The 10,794-nt window shown below is 42.3% G+C and overlaps 1 protein-coding gene across 2 annotated transcripts in view; it reads right to left on the bottom strand.

The window, feature by feature from the left end:
* Positions 1-63: 63 nt before the first annotated feature.
* Positions 64-10,794, bottom strand: part of inpp5f (inositol polyphosphate-5-phosphatase F) — a gene marked incomplete at its 5' end in the record, with an annotated part of 14,796 nt that continues 4,065 nt past the window's right edge. For both annotated transcript variants that reach the window (XM_014032019.1, XM_014032020.1), the window contains 14 exon segments: positions 64-4,228; positions 4,610-4,697; positions 4,777-4,905; positions 5,066-5,139; positions 6,509-6,580; positions 6,654-6,852; positions 6,921-7,038; positions 8,275-8,403; positions 8,521-8,641; positions 8,715-8,792; positions 8,881-9,005; positions 9,168-9,235; positions 10,230-10,409; positions 10,494-10,692. In XM_014032019.1, coding sequence (XP_013887473.1) covers positions 3,085-4,228; positions 4,610-4,697; positions 4,777-4,905; positions 5,066-5,139; positions 6,509-6,580; positions 6,654-6,852; positions 6,921-7,038; positions 8,275-8,403; positions 8,521-8,641; positions 8,715-8,792; positions 8,881-9,005; positions 9,168-9,235; positions 10,230-10,409; positions 10,494-10,692 — 2,724 coding nt within the window.

Genomic DNA, 10,794 nt, shown 5'->3' with positions numbered 1-10,794 from the left:
TCTAGAGTTTTACGATTTAACGTGCTGCTGGTTTATTCCTGCGGAATATTTCAAGACAAAAACTGTAAAATGCACTTTTTATTAAACACACCCAAAGGAGATAATAAATAGGATACTTTAGTATACAATACACTGGAAAACGAGGACAACAGTCAGTTGGAGGAGGTGGATGTGACTACATGAGAACGCCGGTGCTGGGAGGAGAAAAATGTGCTTTTACAGTGCAAATAAAACGCTTGAACACATCGTCACACCGAGCCTCCTGAGGTGGAGGACAAAGAAAAGACATCCAGCAAATAAGATCAAACCACTGACGCTGTTAGAAACAAAAACACCAGGAATGCTGATAAAACCTGTTAGAGAACTGCTCCAGTGTTTACAAACCTGAACGGAGATTCAAATAAAACGAAAATTCAAAACTAAAATCTTAAGATAACCTGGTAAATAAAATTATTCAACCTAATATGAGTGGAGAAAACAAACAGGAAACGATTGAACTTTTATCTTGGGATATTTCAGCTCAAAGCAAACAAACACTATAAATAATAAACAATAAAACATGGACATGGTTCGTAATAATTTTGATTATTCAGCCTCTGACAGTAACAATTTCCTGGCGTTAAACAGCAAAGGTTCATTAAAACCTCATTTCTTGAGGTTAATAAAAATAAAACAGCAACAAATTGTTCTACAGTAATATTTCCTAAATCCCAGCAGCAGAAAGGAAGTTCTGACACATAATGTACCGTACAATCACGTCTAATTCCTGCTCATTTCCACAAATAAACGAAATATCCCAAGACAAATCATTAKGCAACAACCCTGAACTGTACAGTACACCAAATGTAACAGTGGACTAAAAAAAGGTAGATTTTTAGAAGTAATACCACTTCCCTGTTAAGGCAAATATACTTTCAGTTTTGGGGGAGTGCATAAATAAAAGCCTCTGTTCCTGAAACGGGTGAGTTGCATATATGCTAACTATATGCTACACTCGGGTTACTGGTCCAACATGCAGTACAAAACCAGCCATGGATTTAAACAAATCCCACATATAAAAACAGCAGAACCGAACAGTTAAAGTCACTATAATCCAGCCTGTAGCCCTGCGTTCTCTACGATATACAACGTTCAGAAATGCAAAAAGCTGAAGGGAAACGCTCAGGAACACATGAACGATACTCACTGTACATATTGACAACTAGGATACTCTGAAGGTGGTATCGCACAGGGCTGAGGCTGTCGGTGAACAGCGTTCACAAGAGAGTCTCCAGAATGTCTCAAGACCTGGATGGAGGGGTTTAAGATTCTGCAACTTGTGAGAAATTTAGACTGGTTTGAATTTTAAAAAATATTCAGGAAATTTATGCAACTAAATTTCTTACAATAGTTGCAGTCGTCACAGGTGTCTGAAAACCTAAGTTCTGTGGGTCCTATAGCCTTTTCCTKTGTCTTAATTTCATTATAAAAGTCTCCAAATTGTCTCAAATTGATCTCAATTTTATTACGTGTCTAACTCGTCTCAAACCCATCAACTTTGTCACAAGTATCGCAAACTTGTCTTAAACCTATCCCAATTTTGTTACAAGTGTCTCTAAGTCGTCTCAAACCCATCTCAATTTTGTCACAAGTGTCTCCAACTCGTCTCAAACACATCTCAATTTTGTTACGAGTGTCTCAAACTCGTCTTAAACCCATCTCAATTGTGTTACGAGCGTCTAACTCGTCTCAAACCCATCAATTTTGTCACAAGTGTCACAAACTTGTCTTAAACCCATCCCAATTTTGTTAAAAGTGTCTCCAACTCGTCGCAAACACATCTCAATTTTGTTACGAGTGTCTCAAACTCATCTTAAACCCATCTCAATTTTGTTACAAGTGTCTCTAACTCGTCTCAAACCCATCAACTTTGTCACAAGTGTCTCTAACTTGTCTTAAACCCATCCCAATTTTATTATGTGTCTTCAACTCGTCTCAAACCTCATTTTTGTCACAAGTGTCTCTAAGTCATCTCCAACCCAGTTCATCAAAATGCTACCTCATGGCCTGAGTCTCCAACAGTCAGAGCCCAGTGGGACACTACCTTAACTAAGTTCTGACATGGTCCATATCTGTTWAACGGTATATTATCTAAAACACTCATATTCTCTAAAATATCTATGTACAGCAGGTCTTCTCGCTGGTTTGGGACGATGACACACTGATCTGTCCTTTGGGATTCACAGAAAGGTATTTGGTCAATTGTTACAAGTGATTCGACAAACTGAGGTCTAATGTACAGGAGTGCTGCAAATACAGGAGGAGATAAAGTACATAATTAGCTAACCAGCTAACCACAAACGCCAAGCATTGTGGGTATTTCTGTGTAACGACAGTGACGTGTTAACATAAACAAAAAACTCTTTGGGAGCACTTTCAGAATGTAATAAAAATCTATATATTCTATAACTATATATAATCTATAACTCTTAGTTATCTGCCTCTTAAGATAATTCCAAAGAGAAATGGAGTCATTTACTTCAACAGTAAAAGTATTTATGAGGAGATTTATGATTAGGATGGAACACCATCCTAATCCTGTAACGTAGAGATTACTGACAGTTACCCCCTGAAAATTAACCCAATTCAACTCTAATGACCATAAGAGTCACATGTTCAAAGATATCCATCTGTTTTCTAAACCTGCTCTGTCCTATTTAGGGTCATCATTCCACAATATTCCTAATGTCCTACAAAAATATCAGGTTTCATGATTTTAATTTCCACTGAGAGGCACGTCTGATCAGCAAACCATGAAACAGAACAAATAAATGGTGTGCAAGTCTGCATGGCAAAGAAAATAAATCAATGCTTTTAAAAACMAACAAAAAGTCCATAATGTGCATGTAAACAGTCCGTGTTGGGTTTCTGGGACAGATCTGTCACTTTTCTACAGTCTGTTAAAAGTGTGAACGTTGCTTTAGGGGCAAATCTAAGCGCGTGTATTTGGCCTAATAATGACACTGTGCAAGCTTCCGCTGATGCTACCGTTTAATAAGTGTCTCGATGACGAACGGCTATAAAAATCCTGCTACGAGAAAAGCTCTAGATCTGAATGATTCTCGTCTGGCACTGCGTGAACATTGCCTTCAGCTCGTTTTCCTGAGCCTCGTTGARGGCCTCCGGCTCGGGGCTCTTCTGTACCTTTGCGACGGCGTAGTTGATGCCCTGGGTGAGTCCGGCCTGGGTCAGGCTGGCCACCTGGACCATGGAGCTCTTGATCTTGGCGAAGGGGGACACCGCTCGGCTGCCGTTGCTGTCGGCAGGCGAAGGCCCAAGGCTGCCTTCCATCTGAGAGCCCAGACTCCTCTGGGAGCCTCCTGAGACCGTGGAGCTGGGCTTCTGGACGGAGAGGAGGTTGGAACCGGAGGTAGAGGTTTGGATGTCCAGGTGGGACGGCCTGGGGAGCTGTGGCTCCTCATACTGACTCTGCGGCTCCGAGTTGAGCTGCTTGCCGGAGTCCGCCYGGGTCTTCTGCACAGGCACGGCAGGGTTGTGTGGCAGCTGCTCGCCGAAGACCTCAACGGGTTTGGTCTGCGCGTCCTGGATGAACTGGTGGCAGTAGGCATCAATGGGAGTGCCAAAGTCGATAAGAAGAGCTTCTTCTGCAACCGAAGCAGACCCAGGTGATGCGTCACTCACTTGAGACAATTTTTCCTGTATTTCTCCGCAGCCGGTAATCCGGATCACAGAAGGAATGTTTAGCTCTGCGCTACCGATGGACTGAGAGCGGCTCCCCAAACGTGGGTTTGATGCTACAATGCCACAGCTAGGTAGAACGTAGTCCGCTTTGTCAAAGGAACCAGCGCAGGGATGCTCGGGGTCTGAATTATAGGAGTCAGAGTCTGAGGAGTTCTCGTAACGCTCGTCTCCCATGTCCTTTAGGACCCCCGTGACGGGGTTGTTATCTGACGTCTCCAGGCTGCTGTCAGACTTCCACAGGTTGACGTGCATAGTTGGTTTGAGGAAACTCACGGTCACGTCAGGCTTGGAGAAGTTCCCCAGCTTACCAAGTGGTTTAAAGGGACCGATGTTGACGTTTGTCCTGGTCTGTTTTACCTTCTGGTTCAGAGAGGAGAATTTGTTCAGGAGGAAACTTTTGCCCTGTGCCAGACCGGAGCTTCCCTGAACCTGGTCTGAAGGTTTGTTCTGGATCCCCATGATGTCCTCATGTGGCTTGCTCTGCCGCCTGGAACACGAAAACAGTGAGCAACAGCTTAAAAAGGAACACAATGGCACAATGTTAGCCAAAATATAAAAGTAGCAATATGTTAACTGCAATGTGAAAGTATCAAAATGTTACATAAATGCAGCAAAACATTAAAACCAATAAAAAGCTAGCTAAACATACCAATTAACTAACTAAAAAGGGGCAAATGCTAGTAAAAATATAAAATACGCTAACTGTAATGTGAAAGTACCAAAATGCTAACTACAATTAGCCTTTTACTAAAAGCTCCAGCCAGAACATCCTGAATGAGCTGAACCTTTTTACAGCTGAAGGGTGACACAGTACAAAGTATAGAGACTTAGAAAAACAATAAAGAGAAACAGGATCAGCTGTACTCGCCTCTCCAGCTTCTTCTCTACCACCAGCAGGTCGAGCCCCGTGGCCTGTTTAGTTATACGGAGCATTTCGGCTATGCATTGTAGTGTATCTGAAATAAATCATAAGCCAAGTGTTAATCTGTATGTTTTTTAATTGATGTATTCGTTAAGATAAAAACAAGATTCCACCTTTCCCATCATCCTCGGGGTTTCGTGTCGCTGCTCTCAGGGTGTGGAAGTACCCGCTCGTTTCTTCGTTCCTGTAGTGCAGACGCATGCAGCAGAACTTCGGCTTCCCGAACAACGTGGGCTCTGGGCCTGCAGGAGGAAACGTAACCTTTAATATCGTTGTTTTTTAAGACTTTTTGCATGAATCAGAAGCAGTGAGGCTTGTTTTGCTGAAAGGTTACTGCGAACATGTAAATACACAGAGAGGAAGTGTCGGTGACTAAGTGAGTTCACAAGAACTTCCTCTCACCGATTTCAATCTTTTCTAAACCTTCCAAGTTGAGACGTTGGTATTGGTTGACTTTATCCGCCTCTTCATCGTAGCTGAAACAAACAAACATTAAAACAATCAATCCACAGGGTTCCTGCAGGTTTCAGTACGTTAAATTTAAGACCTTTTAAGACCATTAGGAATGACATTTAAGACCAAATTGATGCATTAACAGAAACATTCAAATGGTCACAGAAAGTTTAACATAGAAATCTTTTATTGCTATCAATTATTAGATTATTAAAGGATATTTAATTTTAATACAAGAACACTAAATTATTTTTAATCAACAGTCATATCCATGAGATCTTTATATCGACTGCTGTGGACCACTTCCAACCGAGTGCAAAAATCACTGATAAAGTCAAGTTTCATTGAAAACACTTTTCCATTTTTAAACAACAAGCAGAGGACATGACTGAACTTCTGTTTTTTGGGCAGGTAAATAAGCTGCTGTATGCGGGGAGTTGTGGCAGCAAAGAGGTCAAAAACATGGAAGTAAACTGTGCCGTTTTTTGCCTGCAGGTATCAGGATTTGTAGTTGAACAACGTACCATGACCGATAGGAAACTTAGTACTTTATGAAGACAGACTGCACCAACCTCTGATTACAACGCTTTAAGGGCTCGACACACGGGAGGCGACGTCGCTCYCTCTCCATTCATTTCCTATGGAGCCTGTGCGGTGAGGCGACAATCYCTRYCCCTCCTCCAGCTAAGCGACCGGTGAAAATAGTGCATGTGAAATTTCYCGCTCGTACACGTAGACGTGCACACGCGAGCTTGCGACGCGACATATGAAAGTTGAAAAATGTTCAACTTTTGTCGCTGTCGCTTAGCGTACAACCAATCAGCGAGGGTTTCATTGYCTGACCAATGAGAGGAGAGTATGCTACACACTGCAGTTAGCTAACACTTTCACCAAGTGATTACTAAAAAGCTTTGTGGGAATTTYTTGGCACCAGGGTGAAGTTTATGGTAAGTTTTTCCTCATAAAATTGTATCTTGATGTGTTTGTTTTTCAGTATCATTAGCATCGCAAGATTTGTTTAGTTTACACGTCCGTAATGCACACCCGCCTTCAGAGTCAAGAACCAATCAAATTTTGTGAAGACAAGCGATCTGAGAGCGCGATTCGCAACGCTGCGATCGCTATCGTATCCCGTGTGTCGGGTTTCACCCTGGCTGTGATGACAGCCGTTAATAGCTGTAGTTTGTCGCTGCCCGTGTGTCGAGCCCTTCACTCTGTTTATTTATGCAGCCAACACTTCTCAGGCCTTGGATGAAAATCTGGGCGTTTTTAAGACTTTTTAGGCCTAAAATTTTGATTTCAAATTTTAGACGTGTTTAGACTTTAAGAGCTGCATGAACCCTGAATCCATGAAAAATGTTTTAATTAAAGGAGAAGAAATGAGCGACTCACTAAGCGATGTAATAAGCTTTGTCTGACAGGAGCAGCAGCACGTCCACGTCTTTGTTGGATGCATCGACGAGGCTGCAGGAAAGTAAAGACGTTAGGTTKCAAATCAGAAACAGGAAGTGGAAGAAGTCCACCGGGCGGCGCTGACCTCATGTCACAGTTGATGAGGGCCCAGCCTCCGTGGAACTTCTCGTCGTCCGGCAGCAGCAGCTGCATGTAGGTCTGCAGCAGGAGGCTGACCTGCTCCTGCGCTCCTCTCTGGCTCTCCTTCTCCTTCTCCTCGTGCTCCGTCTCCTTGCTGAAGATGGAGTACAGGTCCTCGGTCACCGGCAGCCCCATCATGAGATCTGTGGAGACGCAGAGGTTAGCGCGGCCCGTCGGACCCGCGGACCGGGCCGTAACGCTCCTGACGTACCGATGACCGCCTGCCTGTAGGCGTCTCGGAAGCGGTTCAGGTAGTAGCGGTTGGCGGAGTTCACGCCGTCCTTCATCACACCAGCCAGCTTCCTCTCTCCTGTTCGTGTGAAGTCTCCCTGAAGCAGAACGAGCTGCGATTAGTGAAAACTCTCATCTCACTTTWAAAAAAAACTTTTAAATATACAGCGTTCCTACAGTTTAAAGAAAGTTAAATTTAAGACTTTTTTAGATGTTTTAATGCCAAGTGAAATTAAATTTAAGACCTATGTCATAATAAACCCAAATGACAAAAAAATAAATAAAAGCTGCGGCAGAAACTCATGAATCAAAGTATTTTTGGTTGAAGTATTCAAATATTTCTAATAGACCAATTGTTTTTATCCATATCTAACTATAGCAGAAACATTCTTAGCAGTCAGTTTTAAACTTAATTTAATTTCAGGAAATCCTCTGACAACCCAACATTTGGAGTTTTAGAACCCACAGTCGGGTTTCAACCCTAATTTTCTGTAGATGAAACCTTAAYGCGCCTGTGACATCACGTTTTTATAAGAAAAGTGAATGCATTTTTAGAAAGACAACATTATTAACATATTACAAAACAAATGTCACGTTGCTCAGATGGACAGTTGAGATATTTGCATGTGAAAATACAGGAAGTGATGTCAAAGAGGAATGTCTGAATGTGAATATTAAAAAAATTAATGTAACRAATTATTTTAATATTTGAGATGAATTACAATCATCCTAACATTTTAAGACTTCTCAAAGATTGATTTAAGACATTTTAAGGATAATTGAGGCCTTATTTTTGGATTGCTGAATCCAATGACTTTTAAGACTTTAAGGATCTGCAGGAATCCTGATATAACAATCTGTAATGTCAACAGAGTTCTAGTTATTTTTGTATCTGCTAATGTTGATTAGTTGTGGCGGTGGGACTGCACAATATATTGAAGATTTATTGTAATCATGATAACAGCCTGTGCAACATGTAAACTGTAATAAATGGTTGACTCTGCATTTATGCATTTTGTCATTGAGTTGGAAGCTTGAAGTCTTTCACCAGTCGAATGGAGCCCTTTATGTATTTGGTCAATTGGATGGGTCTCTTCATATTTAAAAAAAATTAAAGGAAATGATWTGCTTTTTTAGGTTGTTTTCTTGGCTTTGAACCCAGAGCAGAAAGATATCAACACTACATTCTTAGGTATTTGTTCATTTATCACAATTTTAAGCACCGTTATCGCACATAGCAGGTTTTCCTAATATCATGAAACCCTGTGTGGCGGCCATCTTGAATATTTTGTTTGATTTATTTTGATGCAAATTTTGACCCAAAGCTGGTTCACCTTGAGCGCTGCAGTTCCTGCGTACTGTTTGCTGATGGTGTCTCCGTTGTTGGCCCACATGACCTGATAGATCCTGTAGCACTTGAGAGGCAGGGGCTGCTCTGGAGGCATCACCCCCAGCTTCTTCAGCTGCAGGAAGAAACCTTCATTTTTGAACATTTCAAAACAAAAACCGACGATACGACGGCATTTCTAAAAGCAGACCCGATGTCCGGTGCCGGGTACGAAACGGGGCCGAACTCTCACCTGCTGCTCCATCACCACCCGAGCGATGGCGGCCTGAACCACGTTGGTCCGGTCCAGACAGTCCATGCAGTTGACCCTGAAGATCCCCTCCTGCTGGCAGATGACGCCGGCCTGGTCCACCCTGACAGACGAGAAAACCTTCAGAACCCAAACTCTGAGCCGGCCGGGGTTTATCCTCCACGGCCCGCACTCACCACGCCCACTTCATGTCAGTGATGATGTCAGAGATGGCATCGGTCAGAGTCTGCACGTTCTCAAACTTCATGCCTCGACTGAGGAAGAGGATGTAGGGACGACAAAGAGGAAGTGAGTAAAAACGWATCAGTCATGAGTGAAAAAAAAAAGCCGAACTTCTCTCACCAGTGCTCGTGGAAGTCAAAGGAAACGTATGTGAGGTTTGGGTTGTTGTAGAGCAGGACCTGCTTCAGGAACGCATCGCCGATGATTTTCTCTCGTCCGCTTTGATCCACCAGGTTGATGATGACCTGAGGAACGCAACGAGGCGAGTTTAGAGTCACAYCTCGTTTTATCACCCAACTTTAAAGCTCATTCATCTGAGACAAACATCTYGAATATCCATCAGCTCGAAGTTTTAGCTGTTTAAATACAAAATAACCTCTAATCTGATCTTTGTGGATCCAACTAACCTGCTTCTTGTAAAGTTTAAGCTGTTCTTCAAAGTGAGCAGCAAAGTAAGACATGGTCTCCTTCTCTCCTGCAAATAATCAGAAAAAATATACAAATTTTCCAAACAAAATGGTGTTAATTCCAAGCGTTAATATCAAAGTTTGTGTTGAGGAGAACTCATCTACCACACTAGATTACAGCTCTATATGCCCTCCAACACTGGCTGGGCCTCGTCACTTTCTGTTTTTAAATCTCTTAAAAACATCTGGTCACTGACTTTTATTCAAGCTTAAGTTATTTTAGTTTTATTGTTCTGTGATCTTTGTTTATTCTCTTTTGGTGCWTTTAAATTAACTTGTTTTATTGTTTTTAAATGTTCAACACTTTAAAAGTGCTTTAAAATGAATCTGACTTGATTATATCTGTAAAACTTAGAGCCGTTCACTTTTCAGAGTGGGCTCATATTTAAATTTTTTTTTAACAAATCCTTTATAGTGCCTGTGACAATAAATTTTTTGTAATAAACATGAATGCATGTTTTTTTAAAAGATAACATTGATAACATGCTGTGAAAAATCACGATGCTGAGATGAACAGCTGTCGAGATATTTGCATGTTCAGTAACAGGAAGTGATGTCACAGGGGAATGTCTGCATGTAAACAGCGTTGCAGTGACGACTAACACGGACTGTGGAGAAGAATCTGATGGTTTCTTAAGATTATTTTAAGTCTATCAGAGAGATTAAATCATATTGTTTCAATAAAAAGGGTTTTTAGAGAGTTCCCCTTTGATGTCACTTCCTGTTTTATTTTGGCGGAGTAGAGTGCAAAAGGAAAAATGCCAGTTTCGTGACAAAATGGATAAAWGTGTTTTATGCAAAGTGTCTTAAATATAAAGATGTTTTGTATTTGAAGGGTATGCATCACAGGCACTTTAATAGAAAACTAATTAGATAAATTAATTTAATCCAATATTCAGGCAAATCCAAAAGACCCAAAACAAAACTAAAGGTTGTTTTTAAGGAATACAACATTTAAAGTCGTCACAGCGTTGTTCCTGCAGCTCGCAGACCTTTCCTGACCTTTCTCTAAGCGGGGTCGGGGGTTGTAGCGATACCCAGCCTGGCTCCAGAACACGGGCACAGAACCACGAGTCTGCACGAAGGACAGCGTGTGGCTGTGCACGTGGATCAGCTGCTCCGTCTCCACGTAGTTCGCCACGTGGCCGTCTGTGTCCACGCCTCGTCGTTTGTAGCGCATCCCTTTGAGGAGGAAGAAGAAAACGCTGGGTCTTTACGTCGATACGTGGAGTTATTSCCCTCGGACCGGGCCGACGGCGGCTCTACCTGCGCGGTGGCGGCTGCGTCTGGAGATGAGCGCCACGGTGAAACGGGGGTGGATGTCGTCCACGCAGGTGATCTCTTTGGGCGGCGTGTCGGGGCTGCTCCGCTCCTCGTCGGACGTCTCGTTGTAGTTCACCACCAGCTCCTCCACCTGAACGAAGCCTTGGATGATGGGGATCAGCCAGTGGTCGGCCTCCGGGACCTGAAGCAACCCAAGAGTTAAAGGATCCACGATGAGTGGTAACATTAAGACTTTATTTAATAAACATTTATTTTAACTGTAAAATAAAGACTGTACAAATAC

The sequence above is a fragment of the Austrofundulus limnaeus genome, unplaced genomic scaffold (genome assembly GCF_001266775.1).
Source record: "Austrofundulus limnaeus strain Quisiro unplaced genomic scaffold, Austrofundulus_limnaeus-1.0 Scaffold1365, whole genome shotgun sequence".
NCBI classification, from domain to species: domain Eukaryota; kingdom Metazoa; phylum Chordata; class Actinopteri; order Cyprinodontiformes; family Rivulidae; genus Austrofundulus; species Austrofundulus limnaeus.
This window is presented reverse-complemented; position numbering and strand designations above follow the sequence as displayed.